Source organism: Mytilus galloprovincialis, chromosome 10 (assembly GCF_965363235.1).
Source record: "Mytilus galloprovincialis chromosome 10, xbMytGall1.hap1.1, whole genome shotgun sequence".
NCBI classification, from domain to species: domain Eukaryota; kingdom Metazoa; phylum Mollusca; class Bivalvia; order Mytilida; family Mytilidae; genus Mytilus; species Mytilus galloprovincialis.
In genome coordinates, this window is record NC_134847.1 from 83,736,273 (window position 1) to 83,761,137 (window position 24,865).

The window sequence follows — 24,865 nt, forward strand, 5'->3', positions numbered from 1 at the left end:
CTTTTGATAAATAACATGTTAAAAGAAAAAGAATTCTAGCATTTGATGTTTGATCATAGCCATACTCACCAACTACATTGCCTGAGTCTGGAGAGATGAATTTAGCCAGTTCTAAAAAGACAAGACTGTCTCTCACTGATATTGGCCTGTCATCTTTTATGTCTTCATTTGGTGGTTTACTAAGGTCAACATGTAGGACATTGTTCACTTCTCTCACAACCACTAGATTTAACGTGTGATTTTCTGTCATTTTAACAAAGGTTGATATAGACTCTTCAGACCAGGCACCAGTCTAAAATAAATTATAGAGAGAAGTTTTATTTTTGTTTTTAAAAACTTAAAAACATTTGCTATCTAAGATTTGAAGTTCCAATTGATAGAATACAGGAAAATACTTAATGCATAAGCCATCTTTTTAACAAAAAAAGAGAGGCTATGTTCAAAATTAGGAACATGCATACATTTGTTGCACCTGTCGTAAGTCAGGAACCTGTTGTTCAGTGATTGTTGTTTGTTAATGCGATTCATAAGTTTTTCTCGTTTCTTGGTTTTTATATAGATAAGGCATTTGGTTTTCATGTTTGAATTGTTTTACACTAGTCATTTTGAGGTATTTAAGGCAATACTTTGACCTATAATTGTTTACTTTTTTCACATTGTTGGATGATGAGTCGTCTCATTGGCACTCATACCAGATCTATCTATATAAATGTTATCCATGCCAATAGACACAAAGAAAACACTTTCAACTTATGTGTCATTATCAATTTTGTTTAATTATTCAACCATGAAATTGATGTCACTAAATACCAATTAGTTGCACACTATTGGTCTGTGGTGGGTTTTGTCTCATTGGCAATCATACCACATAATGATGCATTTACCTCTAGATCTATAAACAAAACCAAATGTTAACATATCTTATAGCAGTGTTTTGAGTCAATAATAAGACATAGTAAAACATTATGTTATAATTTCCATACCGCATTAGCTGGTCTTATATCATGTAGACAGCATTCTATCAATAACTCTGGTTGTTTAGAATGCTTTGGCTGTATTGTTCTTATTCTGTAATGCACAAAATATTCTTCAGTTGTTAAGAACTAAATGCTTTTGGAATACAGCATACCAGCACAATTTCAAGTTAAAGCCAAGTTGAAGAGTCTTAAAATCTTAATATCAGCCAGCCACGACTGAAATTTTGTCATGAATGAACAAGTTACAAAATAAAGAAGTTACCATTTATATTCCTATCACATTTTGATAGTATCCTGTAATACTCAGCTAACTTTGTATAAGTGCATTTTTTGTTACCCAACAGTACTGAACATGTACCTTAATAATGAAGAACTGATGTAGTAATTCAGACACATACTATGAAGTTACTAAATAATGCACTTCTTTCTCATTTTAAATTTCTGGGAATTCTTATAATCTGTAAAAAAAACTTTTACGATTGTGTTTGTGTTACCTATTCATTTGGGACTTTCTGGGAATTCCTGTAATCTATATAAAGAACATCTACAATTTTGGTATTTTTTTAGTGTTTCCCTCAGTTACATCTATACCATTGTTCATCTTACCTATCTAATGGGACTTTCTGGGAATTTCCATAATCTATATAAAGAACTTCTACCATTGTACTTTTATTAGTGTTTCCTTCATTGACGTCTCTTACTCTGGCTCTATACCACTTATCATCTTTGAACTTGGATAATACCATATCACCTGCAAAATAATTTCACAGATTGTATTAAAATTGAAATATTTATACCAAGTTAAAATAGTATACATAATTTGAAACTGAGAATATGAGACTCTTAAAGTTTTGGTAATTCATACTGACACATGTGCTTTGTTTTAGATTAATATCCTTCAAACATTGATATGGTGGATATGTTAAATAGTATTTTACTAAAGAATGGAGGTGTTTTTATTTCAAAGTTGTGTTCTAGTGTTATCTATCAAGTACGGATTTTTCACACACTCTCACTGCATTTACTTTCATTTACACGTGCTGTTCAAACATGCAAGTTTCTCAATTGTTTTTTATTGTGAGTTTGACTTATTTTCACACTTGTGAAGTGTTCAGAACCATTAACAAGCGCTTTCAACTTCTGTTTGATGATGGAAAATTGGCTTTCCAAGAAAATATCGCAAGGGACCATACACCAATTGAATTACGAGAGAATTTTTCGAACAGATAAAAAATGTTTTTTGCATAAAATCTCGTGAGAAGAAGTGAGGTGCAGACAATGTACCAGTGAAAACTATACATGGCCTATTACATTTACAGTCCTGAAAGTTAGATGAGTACTGATTGATATTTTAGTCCTGATTTATATATTTGCTATAATTGGCTTTTAACTAGATTTCAGTAGCTGTGAGTACTCTTAGATCTGTGCTTTATGTCTTTGGTCTTTATATAACTTTAACTGAGATTTATAATAAATGACATCTACCACTCACCTCTGGCCAGTTTTTTTGGTATAGGTGCCACAGGACTCCTGGCATATGAGTTGATGGCTTTAGATAACTTATTTAGAATATTCTGATCTGAACATTTCTGAACCATAAATAGACATGGATTTCTAACATGAGTGACGATAACTGGTGTTGATGAGCCTGAAAGTAGAATATTTCAAAGTAATTGCACATTATTACCAAAATTTATGAGATGTGTTGTGCCAATACTTACAGCATTAAGATATGTTTCAAACAAGAATGTGTCCATAGTACACAGATGCCCCACTAACACTATCTTTTTCTATGTTCAGTGGACCGTGAAATTGGGGTCAAAATTATAATTTGGAATTATAATTAGAAAGATCATATCATAGGGAACATGTGTACTAAGTTTCAAGTTGATGTAACTTTAACTTCATCAAAAACTACCGAGACCAAAAACTTTAACCTGAACTTCGCACTATCATTTTCTATGTTCAGTGGACAATGAAATTGGGGTCAAAACAATAATTTGTCATTAAAATTAGAAAGATCATATCATGGGGAACATGTGTACTAAGTTTCAAGTTGATTGGACTTCAACTTCTTCAAAAACTACCTTGACCAAAAACTTTAACCTGAAGCGAACGGACGGACGCACAGACGGACGAACGGATGCACGGACGAAGGGAGGCACAGACCAGAAAACGTTAATGCCCCTCTACTATCGTAGGTGGGGCATAAAAATATTTTCTAAATGTTGTATGTTCAAGTACTGAAGGCTGGTAAAAGTCTTTCTCAATCATAACAAAAGGCAAACTCAATCATACAATGCTGTAAGAAACATAATTTCTGCAGGCAAATATCTGGACAAGATTATTATTTTTGCTGACTATGTTAATGAGGTGTTCATTCATTTTTTTCTTGAAAAGACAGTATCAATACCATACGTCAGAACAATGTAGACAAATATACTATATATGTACATATATAATGTTGGAGCTTTAGAAACAGGACAAAAAGCGAGGCTTACTACACCCTAAACTTGAAACTTCTCAAAATCTAGATCATTGTCTTTAATAATTCTTTGATGTGAGAATATATAAGCAGTCTTTACCTCTGATCTTCTCCCCCTTTGATGGAATAATATCAAGGTCAGGGGTCATACTTCGGGTACTGCCTTGAGAATTATCTATAGATTGATCTAAAATAGCAAAACCATCATAAATTAAAAACGTCCATCATGAAAATTTAAGCTCTTGTGGGCCAATACTTTGGTTAATAAGCCAGACAGCATTATAAGGTAAGGTACACTACTCTCCTAGTCCTACAGACAGATAGATTGGTTATCTGTCCAACTAGTCTACTCTTAAAGGGGGATAGTTTAACTAACCTTATAATGACTTCATGGTTCAGCTAGCAAACAAGCTAACCAAAGATATTACCTTTACCTACACTCAATCTAATCAGCTGTAAAGTTAAGAGTTTATAATTGGAACAAGCTATCAGCCATGTTATCATTGAACGATCTGTAGGATAGTTTTGTTAACATACTTTATATTAAATGTAAGATTTTTCAACAAAGATGAAATAGCAATAAAGTGAATAAGTCCCAATAAAAATATGATACTCATAATTAAGCATGGTGGCAAAAAATGTGGAAAACAAATAGCAGTGACTATTTTTCAAATAGGCAAGATACTTTATCACATTTCTTGATGTAATTAATCAGTTACAGTAACAAAAGATCCTGATGTAGTTTTTAATAAGAAAAAAATAATTTCAAGATGATGATGAAAACGTGGTTCTCCATAGGGTAATGTTTCTAATGAGAAATGTATGCCAACAATGACAGTGTTAGCCATCCAATCAATATCAAGCCCTGTTTGCAGATTTGAAAAAAAGGTCAGTGTGTCAGCGTGGAATATGTACCTTGAAACAAAACTTTTATAATCACATTCTCAGACCTTCACAAAACCACACAGACAAATCACAATGTGCCTCAGTTGTACATACCTTCTAGAATAACATCTTCTGATAGTCTGGATACCACACAGACAAATCAGTGTGCCTCAGTTGTACATACCTTCTAGAATAACATCTTCTGATAGTCTGGATACCACACAGACAAATCACAGTGTGCCTCAGTTGTACATACCTTCTAGAATAACATCTTCTGATAGTCTGGATACCACACTGACTGAATCAGATGGTGTCTGTGTACCAGCACTATCTGTATCATCAAACACAAGACATTCAGGTTTATCTGACAGAGTAAAATAGGCAGCTCTAAAAAAAAAACATACAGATTAGGTTTAATCAAATAATCAGTAAAAACATGTGAATCTTTCTAAACAATATGCCAACTTTTATTTGAAATATGTGTGAAAATTAATCAAAGTTAATATGTGTGAAAATTAATCAAAGTTAAATACAAAAAACTGTATTTCTTAAGTTAAATAATATCATTTATTTATTCGCTTTTACACAATTTTCTAGCTATTTTCCTTCTTTTGAATGTAATAGATCTAATTTGGACTTTTAAATGCTTTGATTCACTTTGATTTCCACTGACAAGGTTCATAAAGATGAAACACCCAACTGTTGTACCAAATTATAAGCCAAGTTTCTACACTGTATTAACCCTTTCACCAATTGCTGCCCAGACTGAAGCTACTCTGAGACGATGGCTTCCCTGGCTACTATTACTGAAGTGGGAGATCTTCATAATAAATTTCAATAAAAACTTGTTTGCAGTTTTGTTTATGTTTTGATGATTTTTTCTTCATAAAATATTCAAATTTTCGGCATTATTTAGGTGAAATTCTCAAAATTCTGCTCTTTGACCCCAAATCGTAATTTTTTAACCCAAAACGGCAAAATTTTTAAAAAATTTACGAGGCTGTACAAATTCCCCACACTGAACGATGTCCATTCCAAGTGTTTCGTACATAAAACAACACTTTATGTCAAAAAAGTATACTAGTTTGGATTCAATTCTTCCATATTCTTTCAAAAAAAATGTTCCCTCATTTCAAATTCTCGTAAATTCTGTAAATTTCCTCTGATTTTGACACGGTTTTCAACAAACGGAAGCGCCATGTTTACACTTTCATCCGGGTATTGATCAAAGAAAGATAACTCATGTTTGCACTGTTTTAAGGTTCATGTGGACCCTATGGCTAAAACGGCTGTATTTTTTACCTCAAAATTTACTTGAATACAGACAAACCTGTGCATCTATAAAAATTTTCAGGCATAGCATGCCCTAGATAAATAAATTTCAAACATGTTTTCTGTTTTAGAAAAATAAAAACTCACCAGGATTTTGCCGTGCACTTTTTTTCATTCCTCCAGAAGGTGCCAAAATAAACTAAGTTGGGAAACAGTTTTGAGAACTTCACCACAGGTAATAATTGAAGTGAGCTTTATTAAATGACAAGGACATTAGATGGACAATAGATACCTGACAATAATTGGTTATTTAAACTGTGTACCTGAGTGGACCATATCAAGGTAAACTCAACTGTTTGTTAATTTTATCATCTTCGTCAGGGACGAAAAAAAGTGTACGGCAAATTCCAGTTAACTTATGAATTTTCTAAATCATACAATGCATTTGAATTCTATTTATCTAGGGCATGCTATGCCTTAAAACTTTTCCAGAAGCACAGGTTTGCCTGTACTCAGAGTAAATTTTGAGGTGAAAATACGGCCATTTTAGCCATAGGGTCCACATGAACCTTAAGCGGGAAATATAAAAGAGGTATTCCGATCCCGGTAAAACGGGACTCATCGTCAGCTGTCTGAAGCATGAATCCCCGTAAACCGGGACTCATTGGCGAAAGGGTTAATTATTATGACTATTTTATGTATTTTTCTCTTGATCTCTTTTTTTTATAATATTTCATATCGTGCTACTTGTTGGAGATTGAAAATAAGGATGCACATGCCAATGTCACTGTAAATATCAATTACATCATAGGCAAAATAGTGATGAACAGATTATCAAAGGTCTTTTGTGAGATTGAAGCTGAGAAGCACATACCATGTGAAAAACATTGATACTCTAAAGTTATTCTATAGTAAAAGTTAGGATAAATCAAGCGCATGCTACAAGGTTCCCTCCACATTCACAATTTTTTTTTAAACATAACTAGCTTACTTTGAAGGAACTGTACCAGTGATCATACCATGCCCAATAATTTCTTCCATCAGTTTGTGATCTTTTTCAAATCTACAAAAACATATTTATAAAATAATTATATAAAATGAAGAAACACATGAAGATGTAAACAACATGACATTTTCTTGTATTCATATTAAATCATCAATGAGTAATTTATCTGAAGTTTTTCAATATCAAATGTACAATATTCAATTCACTATTACTCAGAGACATACCAACAATGTGCATAATGATCAATTGATCAATATCAGTTTAAGATTATTTTTACCTGAATCCATTTGAATGGACTTTTTTTTAATAGTAATTTGCACAGATAAAATTACTCGTTACATAATTTGCTACTGACCCCTAAGGAACTACACAGCGCTATTTAAATCAATAGGGGGTGAGGCTTACAGCCGATTCCAATATGTATCTTACTTACCTTTTATAGATCTGTAGGGGGTCAATAGCAAACAGTATAACAAATTTATTGCACACAGGACATTTGCTAAATCTTGTATACAAATAATCAATGACATAATATAACAATAAAAGAAGACGTGACATCATGATACCCCTATGAAATCCCCCTACAGGCTCCTGACTTGGAAGGTTCCCCACATGACTGTGCTAAATATATAAACCAATTGCATAATTATTTATTTACTTGAGGAGCAATAACAAATGTTTTTGGGATTAGAGATATGTTGGTTGACCTTATTCTTTCAGAAGATTCTTGTTGTTTAGGTTCCACTATACAGGGAATTTCTCTGGACCTTTGTAGCTGTTGTAGAATGTCTTTAGCATTTAATACCACTTCATCACTGTTACTGAGAACCTTTTGGGCAGCTGTTAAATAAAAACAAAGATAATTAGTTAGTTAATCAATATATTGTCACTTTCAATAGTAAAATGTGAACATTGAATCTCAACTGAATTTTAAGATTTGCCCACTCTACAGAGTTGTATGTTGAATCTAGGCACTCCAATAGAACCTTTTTGTTGCTTCGTTATGACAAAAAGAACAGCAATGAGAGCAAGCATATGACGGGATTTATTGTGTATTGTTATGATTTTGTACTCATAATCCTTTCTGTTCTTTTACCGACATTCAAAAAGGCTCCTGGACATTGAGGAAGCAGTCTTTGTACCATATTTCATACTAAAAAAAATAAATTTTCTGTTGGAGAGTGATTACTAGAAGAAGAACAATTCTTCAAAATGTATCCTATTATCTGTTATAAACTGTCAACCTTGTTATGGATGTCCCCTATTTACAAAGACCCTTCTGTAATTTTCTATAGCCTTACCTTTAACTGCACTTTCTAACTGCTTTAGATTGTCCTGCATTTCTTGTTTCTGAATAAAAGAGTTTAAGAGATAATAAAAAAAAATTTGATACTGCAAAACTAAAAATTCTTACGATTTTTTATAATATTGCAGATGCCACATGTTTGGGATTTTTGTTGGTTTATATTCTAATGTCTTTAAGAATGCTTTTAGCTTAGTGCTCATGCATGTATATAATATATAGTATTTAAATTAGTTCAGCCAAAATGTGTATGAAATGTATGTTCTATGTCTTTTAAAATGTTTTAATATTAGTATTATGTATGATAATTATTATGTATATGTATGTATTTGTTGGTTATAAAAGCTCAAAGAGCTTATGTTTTTTTTTTGTTATGTGACATGCAGACTATATATAAAGCTTTGAATTGAATTGAATAAGTATTTTAATTAATTGTCAAATCTTAAAATTGGAATTAACCAATGAAAAGCTTGTATTTCTCATCAAATTAAAATTTCTTTCAAAATACTGTATATTCATTTATTTTTAGGTATTGGAGAAAAAGCCTGTATAAAATATGTACTTCATTCAACATGTTCAACACTTTAATTCATGGTTACCTATATATATAGCTAATCTACCAAAGATTAGAATTTAAATAAAATTATAAATCCACCATACCACAAAACCATCAAAAGTTGAAGATATCCTGTATACCTACCAGGTCATGTAATGGTTCCACTCCGGCCTTAAATGCATCATATACTTGTTGTATCAGCTGTTTCTCTCTTGCCTGTAAGACTCCATGGAGACCAGTGTAATAGGTGGTGATCTCTTGTATGACGTCTGTGGTTTCCCCCTTCATGTCAGGTAATAACCCTGAGAGGGACTGAAATAATACATGATGATTTTAATGAGAGAGATATCAAGAAAACAAAATTGGTGACTGGAAAGAAATGTATTGCAAATTGATAAAAAAAGTTTATAGGTATGCCAAATTTTGTGATATGAAGACATTTAAAGAGAACATATCCTTTTTTCTTTCCTTATTCTCAAATACCTATATAGCTAGCTCGTTTGAAAAATGCATATCAGTTGTTTTTTATACAAATTCAGATATATGTGTATTATATAGCAAACTCTTTTACTGTTTGAACACCAAGAGTGTTGAAGACAGTTTTTTTATGGTTGAATAATATAAGTCAATGAAACATAAAAAGTCACTGCAAACACCACATGATTTCAAAATGTCATTAAACTTATATTTGTTTTGGATAAAACCACTGTACATGTAATACAGAATTTCTTTAAATACACCCATTTCAACCTTTTCATGACATAATTACCTTTTCTGCCTTTTTTAACTTTTTAATAACTCTATTAGCAGTCTGCATAGCTGGTTCCATTTCTGAGATGACAACTTTATTCTGAAAATTAAAAAAAAACCAATTACTTGACATTTTTAAGCAGTTGTACAAACTTTTCCTAATTTAAGTTGTATTGCCTTTAAATTATTTTAAATGTTCCTAGGCATATGAGTGCATTTGAGTAAGGAAACAATGTTAAGTGAAGCAAAACTTGTGATTTTTCTTCCAGTCAATGAAAAAATCTCTGTTAATAAATGATCAATCTAGAGAGCATTCAAAGAAGTATAAGGATCATGTATCTTTTCTTTCAATAAAAATAACAGAAATTTTTAAGTTCTACATCAGTATGATGCATTCATATACTCTACCTTTTCTTCCATAGACAATATAGAATGGTTTTTATGTTCTCTTGTGATGACACATCATGAGCAGACTGGTGTGTTATTCCTTACCTTTTCTTCCATAGACAATATAGAATGGTTTTTATGTTCTCTTGTGATGACACATCGTGAGCAGACTGGTGTGTTATTCCTTACCTTTTCTTCCATAGACAATATAAAATGGTTTTTATGTTCTCTTGTGATGACACATCGTGAGCAGACTGGTGTGTTATTCCTTACCTTTTCTTCCATAGACAATATAGAATGGTTTTTATGTTCTCTTGTGATGACACATCTTGAGCAGACTGGTGTGTTATTCCTTACCTTTTCTTCCATAGACAATATAGAATGGTTTTTATGTTCTCTTGTGATGACACATCGTGAGCAGACTGGTGTGTTATTCCTTACCTTTTCTTCCATAGACAATATAGAATGGTTTTTATGTTCTCTTGTGATGACACATCATGAGCAGACTGGTGTGTTATTCCTTACCTTTTCTTCCATAGACAATATAGAATATTTTTTATGTTCTCTTGTGATGACACATCGTGAGCAGACTGGTGTGTTATTCCTTACCTTTTCTTCCATAGACAATATAGAATGGTTTTTATGTTCTCTTGTGATGACACATCGTGAGCAGACTGGTGTGTTATTCCTTACCTTTTCTTCCATAGACAATATAGAATGGTTTTTATGTTCTCTTGTGATGACACATCGTGAGCAGACTGGTGTGTTATTCCTTACCTTTTCTTCCATAGACAATATAGAATGGTTTTTATGTTCTCTTGTGATGACACATCGTGAGCAGACTGGTGTGTTATTCCTTACCTTTTCTTCCATAGACAATATAGAATGGTTTTTATGTTCTCTTGTGATGACACATCGTGAGCAGACTGGTGTGTTATTCCTTACCTTTTCTTCCATAGACAATATAGAATGTTTTTTATGTTCTCTTGTGATGACACATCGTGAGCAGACTGGTGTGTTATTCCTTACCTTTTCTTCCATAGACAATATAGAATGGTTTTTATGTTCTCTTGTGATGACACATCGTGAGCAGACTGGTGTGTTATTCCTTACCTTTTCTTCCATAGACAATATAGAATGGTTTTTATGTTCTCTTGTGATGACACATCGTGAGCAGACTGGTGTGCTATTCCTTACCTTTTCTTCCATAGACAATATAGAATGGTTTTTATGTTCTCTTGTGATGACACATCATGAGCAGACTGGTGTGTTATTCCTTACCTTTTCTTCCATAGACAATATAGAATGGTTTTTATGTTCTCTTGTGATGACACATCGTGAGCAGACTGGTGTGTTATTCCTTACCTTTTCTTCCATAGACAATATAGAATGGTTTTTATGTTCTCTTGTGATGACACATCGTGAGCAGACTGGTGTGTTATTCCTTACCTTTTCTTCCATAGACAATATAGAATGTTTTTTATGTTCTCTTGTGATGACACATCGTGAGCAGACTGGTGTGTTATTCCTTACCTTTTCTTCCATAGACAATATAGAATGGTTTTTATGTTCTCTTGTGATGACACATCGTGAGCAGACTGGTGTGTTATTCCTTACCTTTTCTTCCATAGACAATATAGAATGGTTTTTATGTTCTCTTGTGATGACACATCGTGAGCAGACTGGTGTGCTATTCCTTACCTTTTCTTCCATAGACAATATAGAATGGTTTTTATGTTCTCTTGTGATGACACATCATGAGCAGACTGGTGTGTTATTCCTTACCTTTTCTTCCATAGACAATATAGAATGGTTTTTATGTTCTCTTGTGATGACACATCGTGAGCAGACTGGTGTGTTATTCCTTACCTTTTCTTCCATAGACAATATAGAATGGTTTTTATGTTCTCTTGTGATGACACATCGTGAGCAGACTGGTGTGTTATTCCTTACCTTTTCTTCCATAGACAATATAGAATGGTTTTTATGTTCTCTTGTGATGACACATCGTGAGCAGACTGGTGTTTTATTCCTTACCTTTTCTTCCATTGACAATATAGAATGGTTTTATGTTCTCTTGTGATGACACATCATGAGCAGACTGGTGTTTTATTCCTTACCTTTTCTTCCATAGACAATATAGAATGGTTTTTATGTTCTCTTGTGATGACACATCGTGAGCAGACTGGTGTGTTATTCCTTACCTTTTCTTCCATAGACAATATAGAATGGTTTTTATGTTCTCTTGTGATGACACATCGTGAGCAGACTGGTGTTTTATTCCTTACCTTTTCTTCCATTGACAATATAGAATGGTTTTATGTTCTCTTGTGATGACACATCATGAGCAGACTGGTGTTTTATTCCTTACCTTTTCTTCCATAGACAATATAGAATGGTTTTTATGTTCTCTTGTGATGACACATCGTGAGCAGACTGGTGTGTTATTCCTTACCTTTTCTTCCATAGACAATATAGAATGGTTTTTATGTTCTCTTGTGATGACACATCGTGAGCAGACTGGTGTGTTATTCCTTACCTTTTCTTCCATAGACAATATAGAATGTTTTTTATGTTCTCTTGTGATGACACATCGTGAGCAGACTGGTGTGTTATTCCTTACCTTTTCTTCCATAGACAATATAGAATGGTTTTTATGTTCTCTTGTGATGACACATCGTGAGCAGACTGGTGTGTTATTCCTTACCTTTTCTTCCATAGACAATATAGAATGGTTTTTATGTTCTCTTGTGATGACACATCGTGAGCAGACTGGTGTGTTATTCCTTACCTTTTCTTCCATAGACAATATAGAATGGTTTTTATGTTCTCTTGTGATGACACATCGTGAGCAGACTGGTGTGCTATTCCTTACCTTTTCTTCCATAGACAATATAGAATGGTTTTTATGTTCTCTTGTGATGACACATCATGAGCAGACTGGTGTGTTATTCCTTACCTTTTCTTCCATAGACAATATAGAATGGTTTTTATGTTCTTTTGTGATGACACATCGTGAGCAGACTGGTGTGTTATTCCTTACCTTTTCTTCCATAGACAATATAGAATGGTTTTTATGTTCTCTTGTGATGACACATCGTGAGCAGACTGGTGTGTTATTCCTTACCTTTTCTTCCATAGACAATATAGAATGGTTTTTATGTTCTCTTGTGATGACACATCGTGAGCAGACTGGTGTTTTATTCCTTACCTTTTCTTCCATTGACAATATAGAATGGTTTTATGTTCTCTTGTGATGACACATCATGAGCAGACTGGTGTTTTATTCCTTACCTTTTCTTCCATAGACAATATAGAATGGTTTTTATGTTCTCCAGTGATTACACATCTTGAGCAGACTGGTGTGTGGTCATCTTCACAATAATACTCTATCAGTTTACCATCGTGTATGGCACATGTAGAGGATACTTCTAACTGGCAAGTGGTGGTACTACTACAACAACAAAAATAATATGTTCTTCATACAAAGTCCATTATTAGAGTTAATCCCCTTATATACTTTATATAAAATTTTATATATATATTGTTAAGTTTCATGGAGTAAGAGGTTTATTTTGAATCAGTATCAAGTTTCAAAAATATCATTTTCAACTATTTTCTTTTTACTGATAAATTTTCTTTTTTTCATAAAATACTAACCTTTCTTCCTGTGATAAAGGTATAGCTTGATGTTGTCGGAGAGTATTAGAAGAGCCATGAATCTGTAAGAGAGATGAAATGTGCTAACTTGATAAATCTCTATCTAAATGACAAGCAAACCAGTGACAACATAACAGCTATATATTATATTATCCCTAAAGTTATCTTCTGAGTCTGAATGTACTGAGTAATTAACAATTAGAGTTAAGAACACATAATTGTACCCTCTATGGAGAATGTTGCTGTCACCTCCTTCACTGTTATAGCTCAAACATTTAATCATACCCCCTCCAAAAGAAGACATGTATACTGGTTTCCACATCAGTCCACCTAATCCTTGTTGCACTTTTCTCAGGAACTACAAATTAGTTTCCTGGAATTTGGTAGCAAGTCTTTTGTAAGCATGCAATATAGTGTGATGTATTTAGGTTCATTGCTTAACAACTTCCTGTTTACAGAATACTTTTACGAATAATTGAACTCTCCATGGAGAATGTTGCTGAGTTTGGCAAACTTTCACCATTCTAAAAATCTGTGAAAATTCTTCAATAATTCGACTTGTAATATGAGGTGCATATCTTTAAGTTTAATACATACAATCAAAACTGTTTTATAAGCTTTCAGCAGAATAATGCCAAGCCTATCAGAGAGGAGATGAAGGTTATCTTAATTGAATGGTAAATGATATCACAAAGGCACCAACACTTAAAAAGAATATTTAAGATGAACATTAGACCGTTGGTTTTCCCGTTTGAATGGTTTTACACTAGTAATTTTGGGGCCCTTTATAGCTTGTTGTTCGGTGTGAGCCAAGGCTCCGTGTTGAAGGGGCGTACTTTAACCTATAATGGTTTACTTTTTAAATTGTTATTTGTATGGAGAGTTGTCTCATTGGCACTCACACCACATCTTCCTATATCTATAGATTCCATACCTGATTAAAACAGATCTTACACAAGATGAAATCACATCTGTCACATTTACAGGTAGCTAGTCTTCTACAGCATTCACGACATAACTTCTCCACTGTAAATACAATTATCATATATTTCAGGTCTTGTCTTTAGAGTGTATTGACTAAAAATACTGTAATTACTTACTGAATCTTAGACCTAGAAGTATGTTTTTAAAGCCTTGATGCAAAACAACTTAAATACGTATGTGTGTTCCTCATGTATATTAATCTTGGAAGGGTTGACTGGTGTATAGAAATATGTTCATGCCATGAACTTTTGACAGGGAGTTTGTAAAAGTGATGTCTGATTGCCTCACTCACTCGCTCACAGTACTGATTGTATAACTTTTGCAGTCACATCTGGTCTGAAAAGGGGCTTTGATTGAAATGTTTGGTGCAGAGAGAGAAAATCTAGTGCTCGTTAATAAACCCTTTCAACAATTCTCTAGGGGTCTATAGCTAATAGGTGGTCTGTTGCTATGCAAAATTTCTATCTAAATATGGCAAAATACAGGCAAATTTGGCTCACATGAATTTCGCTTGAACTTATATTCATCATGTTCATGTGAATCTCACATGAATTTCATCTCAAACAAGCTTATACATGAAACTCACATAAAATCAGTCCATGTGAGTTTCAAGTGGAAATCAAATGATTTTTTTCATGTAAAATAACATTTTAATAAGTTCACGTGAAATTCACTTGAAAAATTTACATGAATTTAAATCAATTGAAATTTACATGAAATATATAAGCTCGTTTGCGGTGAATCTCATGTGAAATTTTTATTGTGAATTTCCTGTGATTTATGTGAAATTCATGTGAACAAAATTTGCCAAAGTATCCAAATTACTTCAAGTTTCCAGTGGCAGTCCAAACTTTCCATCCTGCATCCCAACTTAAAACCTACTTAATATATTTATTGGTAATTTTTCTCGTCCTGATCATGAATAAAATATTTGCCACTGGAAATAAAGTGAACAATATAAAATAATCATATAAATAGCCAGCAATACATCCTACCTCTTTTATCAGTCAGAGAATAATCTCTTTTGGATTGCATATTCATTCCAGCTGGTGTCAGTTTACTAAGTTCTCTACAATAACAGTTTATAATCTCTATATATATAGATAGATACAAGTCTAATGGTATACATAAAATAAACATGTTTAATGCAATACATATAACATACTGTCAACCAACTTATTTTCGTGAACACTTTATTTACATTTTACCCTTTGCAGTCAACTTCAATGCTATCTAATTTCATGATTTTCTAATTTACCTGATGTAGTTAAATGAAAGATCCAAGTTTTACATATTTGCAACAATTTATATCTGCGAAATTTTACTACTTGCGCAAGTCACGAAAATAAAATTGCTCACAAAAATTTGTTATACTTAATTCTGATGGTAAAATTTAAAAGAAAAGTGAAAATAGAAGGATCTTACTGCACTGTAACAAGTCTGTCATTAATTATCATTATATTTATATAATATTTCAGAGATGCAAACAGTTTTTTTTTCCTGTCAGACAATGGGGCCTACAGGGTACCAAGTTTTGCCAGACCCATCAAATTTCTGCCAGACCCATATTTTCACTCAAAAATCAAATGAAATTATGCTATTGAACAAACGTTAATTTGACCTTTCAGGTCGTTTCTCCTTTTCGTACAAAGACCGCTATACAGCTTTATCAACTTTAATAGGTGACTGGTTTGGTCTTTTACCGGGTTTCGACCCACTTACAAATTTTATCGGCCATGACATATTTCCTGAACTTATCAACTATGATTAATATACCTCCTTCCTAGAGAGCGAATTTCTAAAACAAAAAACATGACGGAAATACGGAGAATTGTTCGGGGCGAGATGGACAAGGTACGAAAGACTATTACTGGGCGGAAATACTGGTTCCCGGAGTTAGAAAATGCGGGGGAACAGGACATTTACTTTTATTAAAGATGATCGCAATTTTATAAACAAAATACTCTGCCGGGGCCGACGGGGATTTCAGTTTTGGCGGACCCAAGCGGACTTAAATATTGCCGGCCATCAGGTCCTGCACAGCTACCAGTTTTGCCGGACCTGCATAAATTCTGCCCCTTAGGTCCGACGGTTCCGACGATTAGTTGCATCTCTGATATTTACATTACTTATTTAACATCAGCAATGATCAGACTTCTGATTTAGGATGATTTCTTTGAATATTACTGATAAATTGTCAAGCTTACTAATTTTGATAGATATATTTAGTTGTGTGACTTACAGATTTAGATAGATATATATATATATTATCTTGGCCTTATGACCAATGTGACTTACAGATTTAGATAGATATATATATATACATTGTATATTATCTTGGCCTTATGACCAATCTGACTTACTGATCTAAGAGGATCTTTTGGTTACACACTATCATGCCTGTTGTGTATACATCTGGCCACAGACTTTTAATTCCATCGTCACTGATAGGAGACGGAACCTACAAAACACAGAAAATTTATAAATACAAAATAAGCAAGAAAAACCTTCTTCAGCATGTTCAAAAACTTCAACCTGAAGCAGGACAGACAGACTGAGGAACAGAATGAAAAACATAATGCCACTAGGTGGGGCATAAAACATAATACCACTAGGTGGGGCATAAAACATAATACCACTAGGTGGGGTATAAAAAATACAAATAGATACAGAATGCGTTTTTTTAGTTGCTTTTGTTTTACTTATGTATGGCATGAACAATGAAAACAGCACAAATTAATTGTACATACCTGACATGTAGGACATGTAATACTGGTCTTGTTTTCTCTGGCTAGTTTGTTGAGGCATGCTGCACAAAATGTGTGTCCACAATGAAGTAATACTGGATTTCTATTGAATTTAGGTGCATCTGAAATGTATGTAGAAAATATTATAGGCAGACAAAAAGTTCTTTATAAAATATGAAATATTTTGGTTCAAACATTGAGCTAGTACTTACATGTACATGTAGGTGAAAATTCTCAAAATTTTTACTTTATGACCCCAAAATCTTATTTTCTTTACCCAAAACTTCAAAAGTTTGATAAATTGAATGAAGCTGTACAAATTCCTTACACTGAACGATGTCCTTTCAAAGTGTTTTGTACGTAAAATGGCATTTTAGGCCAAAAAAGTATATTAGTCTGGCTTCAATATTCTTCCATATTCTTTCAAAATAAATGTTCCCTTTTTTCAAATTCTTGTAAATTCCGTAAATTTCATCTGATTTTGACAGAGTTTTCAACAAATGAAAGCACCATCGATGTTTACACTTTTATCCAGGTATTCAACAATGAAGGATAACTAGTGTTTGCAATGTTTTGAGCAGGAAATATAAAAGAGGTATTCTGATTCTGGTAAAATGGAATCATTGTCAGCTGTCTAAAGCATGATTCATTCAGAGAAAGGGTTAACTCTTTAATACTGTTGTTTTGTAGATGGATATGTCAACATGCCTTTTATTTAACTTGAAAATGTCAATCTTGCAAATCTCCTCCTCAGCTGTTTAAACTGAAAAGAGGAAATCTCCCTCTTTGAAGGTTTCATAGGTTGGCAGGGATGTTCAAAATAATGAACAAACAAGGATGTGTCCAAAGTACACAGATGCCCCACTCGCATTATCATTCTCCATGTTGAATGGACCTTGAAGTTGGGTAAAAAATCTAATTTGACATTAAAATTAGAAAGATCATACCATAGGGAACATGTGCACTAAGTTTCAAGTTGATTGAACTTCAACTTCATCAAAAACTACCTTGACCAAAAACTTTAACCTGCAACTCCCACTTTCATTTTCAATGTTCAGTGGACCGTGAAATTGGGGTCAAAAGTCTAATTTGACCAAAATTTAACCTTGACCAAAATCTTTAACCTGAAGGAGGACAAACGGACGGACGAAGGGACGGACAGACGGACACACCAGAAAACATAATGCCCCTCTACTATTATAAAAACAAATACAGTACACTGGTACACAGAAACAAACTACAACCACTGAATAAGAGGCTCATGACTTGGGACAGGCACTTACAGAATGTGGCAGGGTTACATGTTATTCCCCAAAATATAAAACTATAAACTGTAGGTTCCTTTACCATGTTTACAATACGGTAATCATGGTAATATTGCATAGGAATTGTTTATATTATTCTGTTTAAGTATTTCATCTATATTTTAATTCTGACACATGTGAAAGGTGTTGTTAAGACATAGAAATAATGGATATTCAGTTTCTGTTTGTTTTCTTTTAAAATTTATTTCTAGGATTTATATCAGCAATGTCTTGGACTAGTTTGAAAAATTTGTGTCAATCAACTACTTTTAAAACAAAACTTAAATATCAAAGGGTAAATCATGTTAATAATGCAGAAACATTTTAAAAAAATAAATTTTTCATTAAGAAAAATTATCTTTGAACATGGTGTTACAAAAATGTAGTGAATGAAATAAAGCAGGGCTTCCAAAACGGACATATATTCCGGTCATTTGTATAATGTCCGGTAAAAGTCCGGCTGGGCAAAGCATGAAACGGTCATATACTTTTTTTATTTTTCAAGGCTTTTTCGGTCATTTTTACATAATTCACGATCTTTTTGACCCAACCTTTTGCCTTTAACATCAACACGTTTCCGGTCATAAATGTGACATGATGATTAATTACTATCAAAACAACACCTACTTAAATACTTTCTAATTTTAATCAAGGCTAATTAGCAGTTGGACAGCTGAAATCTACCTGTTCAGGTGACAGGTGAACTATGATCAGTACCGGACATCGTATACATTGATCGGTTTAATCACAAATATTTTCTTACATTTCAGTGGTTTGTATCTAGTTGATTTCGTTCTAAAGATTAAAATCATTAGAAATTAGTTTATCAAAATGATTTGATGAAAAATTTTAAGGTTTTAAATAAAAAAATCGTCAGAACTATGTCGTATGAACTAGAACACGTGTGCGCATGTGCACAGGTGGGAAATTTAATAATGCATCCTACATTTCTTCAAAAATGCTAAAATTATCAATGATACCTGTATCTAACGTTCAATTCAAGTATTTTGTTGAAGAAATAACGTGGAAAGAGCTTCTTCTCTCAGTCGTGCTTTGTAAAAATACACGGATTTTACGTATCCGTTTATGGTCCATGTTTTACCATTGTCAAGTCAACATCCGGTTGAAAACGAAAGTAGTTTCTGACAATGTCATTTTGCACAAATAAAAAGTCTCTGGCAGATATGAGCACGCTGATGTGCACACTTTGAATGATACACTGCCAGTTTAACAGTAACATCCTAACATCAAATTCATATCATATCAAAGTAAAGTTTAAAATCGTTTTTTTTTTTTATGTAATGTCAATCATTGGAATGGCCATCTGATTACCATAATTGCCTTTTGTGACTAAGTCTTAAGGGATTAAAATCGGGATCAGATATGAAATGTCCGGCTGGCTCAAATATTTTTTGGAAGCCCTGAAATAAAGACACAAATATTATAATACACAAATTTTTAATGACATTTATTGTGAAGATCTCCCACTTGAATCGTCTGCTGTTAGGCCGAGAAAAAAAAGATCGATGTTTCCGGTAACCCGACCGACCCTGTTTTTTAGCCCCGACCCTAACTTTTTTATTGGATCTTCAAAAAAAAAAAAAAAAAAATTGTATCAACCGACCCCGTTTTTGACACAGGCTTCTGATAGATGACATAATATTTTTTCTCTCTTGCTTCTACTTGCATAGAAAGCCAGTAAAACATTTTATAAATGTCAAAAGGTATTCCAAATAGGTTAAAATCCAAGAAATTTGCACAGCAGGCGCTTCAAAAACATTGCAAATGGCACACTTCCGGTTTTTGAAACAAATTACGGATCCGGACTTGGAAAAACCATGATAATTTTCCGGATTTCATTTACGATGTCAAAAAAAAAAAAAAGAATTCTGACCTATCGACCCTATTTTTCAAAATGATGTTACCGGAAACACATATCTTTTTTTTTTAGGCCTTATCTATTTTTCTTTTTTTACACTGCTTCTTGGTCGAGACAAATACCTCTATCTTCCTTTTGATCTTGGAGTCAACAAAGCAGAACTGAATTTCAGTTACTCATATATCGGACATAAAAACTAGTACCACTGACCTTAGTTTTCAAATGATCAAAGATTGTTAATCTATTTCTATTGAAAGTAATGAAAAAGCCAGAGAACTATACACATGGGTTATTCCTTGTCAAAACATCCAAAAACGGGAGGTTCTATACTCCTGGAAAACAGCAGACTGGCAATCGAGAGATTTCCATCATTTCGTCGTTTGTGTGGGAGACACTAGCACAAAACTGGAAGAATGTCGGGTATGGTGTATGTACTGGTAAATTCCTCCCAATATCTGAAGAACCCCTCGAGAGCTGCGAGGGTACAGTTGAATCCCATGTACACTCCCTATCGGGATTAATGGAGATTTGTCACTAATGTATTTATAATATTCAATATTTACAAGGACAATCCCCAACCCAACTGTTATTATGGTGGAGGAAGCCGAAGTACTCAAAGAGAACCACCGGGCTGCTCAGCTGGAACAGACCAACCGAAGAGTAATTAGCAGATTGATCTCCTGGTCAAAGTAGCTATCCACTTTGACTAAGACATCAATCTGCATGATCTGCTGATTTCTCTTCTTCGTCCTTGTAAATGTTGAACATGGTAAATAACCGAGTTCCCCAAAGTACCCTACTAGTTTAAAATCCAGTCTGGGTACCAGAGATGTGTGTGAGAGGATGAAAATAACCCTTCTGATTGGGATCTCATTTGGGGGTTCTGATCCTGGATCTTGCTAACTGTTTTGTCAGATTCCTGTATCCTGCTTACACTATGCACATAAGCAATTCTCATTTTTTTGTAATTTCCTGTGTCCTGCTAGACTGCATTTCACGTTTTCATGGCACATTAATTTAACTTTTACATGTCACGCTTACAAAAAATTGGCAATCCAGGGTCACCCTTAGACCCCAATTAAACCCACTCTGATGTACTGATATTTTTAGAACCCCGTGTGAGAATCGAACTTGGGACCTTTAGCACTGTAGCCATCTGTCTTAACCACTAGACCACGAACTCACATCTGATATCATATTGAAAATAAATTAGGCCTTTAGGTTAGGCTGCCAGTTTTCAGTTTGAATTCAGAATTGTTACTGTAGTCATCATGGTCATTACTGGGCCTTTAAAAGTGGGCCTTTTAAAGTTAACTATGAACTTTGGGTTTAGCTCATACAGTGATCTTCAGTTATTAAGTTTAATGACATTTGGTATCTTGTGGACAGTTATCTCATAGGCAATTTTACCACTTGATAAATAAAGCAAACCAGGAACAAACAAGAAAAATATTAGTCACTGCTTTGTTTCCAGTTGTTTTTGGGGGTCATTAGCGAGCACTATCCGCTTTCACAAGTATAAACAACAGAATCATGAATAAGATCTTATCCTTGAGTACTGAGCATTTGTAACTCATGTAACTGAACAATAATAAACAGAAAAATCCCTCCCCCTTTTTTATGTCTTCACCGGCAATGAGCCGATTTCGTTAATGTCATGTTATGCATGTATTACCTTTTGTTGAATAAAAGCTACAGCACTTCGGACAAGAAGGACACTTTTGCATAATTGCTCCTGTTGTCTGTAGAAATGAAGCAAAGGCCGTCGTGCATGCACGCTCCGAAATCTCGCAATCAACGAGATGATCAAATATATTTGGCGGGAAATATTGACTTTCTACTTTCGTTTTGTCCTGAAACACATCATTTGAGGGTTTGGATGGGGTTAAATGATTAAAGAATAATGCCCTTAAAAAATTAAGATTAGAGAATAATGGGCCAAAAAAATTAAGATTAGAGAAAAAAGGGGTTAAATTTTTGAAGATGATCGAAGATTAGAGAAAAAAAGGGGAGAAAATTAAATGTTTACAGAATAACAGACACCCCCCCCCCCACACACATCCAAACCCTCATATATCGATCTTAGTACTACTATCCATATTAAATAATTTGTCGGCCTCTTCAATCCATTTGGTGTAGGATGAGCCCGGAGGATGAGGCAGAGCAGCTGAGATAGTTTGTACCCATCCGTAAAATTTATACAGAACCGGTCCATTTCGTATTAAAAAGTCTGGTGATATAATAATTAATCATGGACTTTAATAATCAGCTGTTAATTATTACTGGACATATTTTAACCTAAAATTGCTTTTAATGCATTTTGGAGACGGGTCTAGATCACTCATCTGCTGATATGGCACCTGTTGATTTTGCACCATTAACCTGCCGATTTTACCCTTACGTAGAACAACTAAAGTTGCTTCCCTTTGTACACTAATGGGTTTTAAATTAAAAATTAATGCCATGTTACTTTATTAATTAAGTTAAATAACAGCTAACATTAATTATGTAAGATTGCAGGAAAGTATGATTTAAATGGTTTGTAAAATTTGAATTCACTTTTAAAAGTTTTGTCTTTTTTCAATGATAGTACGCAACATATTGATTTGGGAAACAATAAATTGTACTAATCTTGCAACGATAAAAAAAAACCCAAGTGAAATGAAATTATTTAAACTAAAGAAGGAAATTAACTTATATTTCTTTAAAATATATGACTGTTAGGTTATTTTTTTCTTAAAATTTTATTGTTTGAACACCACTAAAAGAAGTTAACCACACAATTAATATAATTTTATCTATGATTTTATAATGAATGCAAAACGATGATTTGAGTAATTTACGAGATGTAATAAGGGGGAGGATGGTCATTCTAAAATTTGACTTCGTTCACAGTGAGCATGATTGTCATGATAAATGTAGGGTATCCTTATACTTTCAATGTAATCATGGTGTAAAATGTATTTTATAATTTGTATCAATACATAAAATCATTATGCATTGTATTCACATATATTTTTATAGAGGAACCTTAATATCACTAGTGTTAATTCGCTTTATCTTTTTTTCTTGTGTTTCAAGATTTGCTTTATTAATTAGTAAATACTCTTTTTTTTCAATTGTTCAACATATATACTGACTCTCAGTTTCGCTGTGGTGTTGTCCTAATATGGGTGGAGATAGGACGCTACGATCGAGAGTCTTCCAATAGATCAAAGAACTTGTTTTGTTTGTGACGATATAGTTGAAACGGAGGAGCATGTATTGACTGAATGTCCGTTGTACAACGATCTTAGAGACGAACTGTATAAGATTTTAAACTTTGAAAACGAAAATTTTAGTCTATTGCCGAATTCCTTGAAACTTTCATTTATTTTAGCCAGTGAAATATGTGATACAAAAATGTGCCAAAACCAACAAACTTATTTTAGATCGTAGAAGACGGTTTTTATACCGACAATTGATGTAAAATCCGTCTCTCATAATTCTTTTTAGAATGGCATTAATAATTTTAAAAGGTTTCCTTTTATAATGTGAATTGTGTATACTGTAATATTGATGGTGAGACGTTAATAAATTATTATTGTATTGTTGTATTGAATACCCCGGTCACAACACTAGCAGAAGAAGTATAATATTTGATTTACAATGATAAATTGATTGTGGTTTGTTTTACGTTCAGCATCAAATATTTCATGCATGCTATGATGATATCAAATCAATAATCATTAATACAACCGGAAGGTCTTTAATCGAAATCAAAGTCGACAAATTTGAAATAACACTGGAAATGAGGGTATATCGGATAGAGAAATTGAAATTCAGCCTTGCAACAGCCCACCTCAAGACCCTGCAAGGAGAAGTTCTTTAAATTATTAACGTGGAGAGAGCCTGGCACTCTATCTCATCACGAGACAAAGGATGCAAAATCTCCTTTCTGACTAGACGTGGCTGCATATTTATTCATCCAAAGAATGCCCAACATTCTCAGGGACTTTAATGTCGGTTCAAAGACAAAAGTGGTCATATTTCTGCATGTTCCTGAGTCACTTTTGGGGTTTAACGCAAATATCATCACTCTTTAAAATATTAAAAGGGGTCTTACAGGACTTTGCTCTTATATATCAGAATAAATTCAAATACAAATACTTTAATGGAACAAACACAATAACAATAATTGGCAAAGGCCCATATTTCAGTACATTATAACAATGAATACAGCATAATTAAATATGTTATAGTTTAAAAAAAAAAAGCCAAATTCACATTTTTATATACCAGATATTTATGTAGATCAGAACTTGTCACTTTCAGGACTTTTAAAAGAATTACGTTTAATGCAGCTTTTAATATTAAGCTGATTTTCACTGCAACATGTAGGAAGTATATTTAATATAATAGTTTTAAAGTTTATTCTGTTCATAGTTAAAAAAAAAATCACATTTCAGTAAAATGTGATTTTCATCTTCTACCTCACCCGATTTACATACATAACAAACTCGTTCATCGGTGGGTAAACCTAAATGTCGACCTTTTTCAATAGCAAGATTGTGTGCACTCAATCTTATTTTACACAGAGATGACCTTTCTAATTTATTACTTAAAACATCAACATAAGGACTACGCTGATTGGAATTATGAAATTGTTTTTATTCCCTTTTTGTGTCCAT

General features: G+C 33.3%; 1 protein-coding gene across 5 annotated transcripts in view; it reads right to left on the reverse strand.

The window, feature by feature from the left end:
* LOC143048619 (RING finger protein 17-like) overlaps nucleotides 1-22,016 on the reverse strand; it is a 71,813-nt gene extending 49,797 nt beyond the window's left edge. For 3 of the 5 annotated variants that reach the window (XM_076222405.1, XM_076222408.1, XM_076222407.1), the window contains exons 1-18: nucleotides 21,871-22,016; nucleotides 17,016-17,134; nucleotides 16,629-16,726; nucleotides 15,261-15,334; nucleotides 14,216-14,307; nucleotides 13,282-13,343; nucleotides 12,916-13,075; nucleotides 9,254-9,334; nucleotides 8,629-8,796; nucleotides 7,927-7,975; nucleotides 7,333-7,465; nucleotides 6,611-6,682; nucleotides 4,604-4,734; nucleotides 3,563-3,649; nucleotides 2,470-2,625; nucleotides 1,584-1,728; nucleotides 984-1,068; nucleotides 70-292 (exon numbers count right to left, since the gene is read on the reverse strand). In XM_076222405.1, coding sequence (XP_076078520.1) covers nucleotides 70-292; nucleotides 984-1,068; nucleotides 1,584-1,728; nucleotides 2,470-2,625; nucleotides 3,563-3,649; nucleotides 4,604-4,734; nucleotides 6,611-6,682; nucleotides 7,333-7,465; nucleotides 7,927-7,975; nucleotides 8,629-8,796; nucleotides 9,254-9,334; nucleotides 12,916-13,075; nucleotides 13,282-13,343; nucleotides 14,216-14,307; nucleotides 15,261-15,334; nucleotides 16,629-16,726; nucleotides 17,016-17,134; nucleotides 21,871-21,922 — 1,987 coding nt within the window. In that variant the 5' untranslated portion in view covers nucleotides 21,923-22,016. Of the gene's footprint in view, nucleotides 1-69; nucleotides 293-983; nucleotides 1,069-1,583; nucleotides 1,729-2,469; nucleotides 2,626-3,562; nucleotides 3,650-4,603; nucleotides 4,735-6,610; nucleotides 6,683-7,332; nucleotides 7,466-7,926; nucleotides 7,976-8,628; nucleotides 8,797-9,253; nucleotides 9,335-9,642; nucleotides 9,717-12,915; nucleotides 13,076-13,281; nucleotides 13,344-14,215; nucleotides 14,308-15,260; nucleotides 15,335-16,628; nucleotides 16,727-17,015; nucleotides 17,135-21,870 lie in introns of those variants that run through there. The other 2 variants (XM_076222406.1, XM_076222409.1) reach the window with 2 other exon arrangements.
* Nucleotides 22,017-24,865: the final 2,849 nt, after the last annotated feature.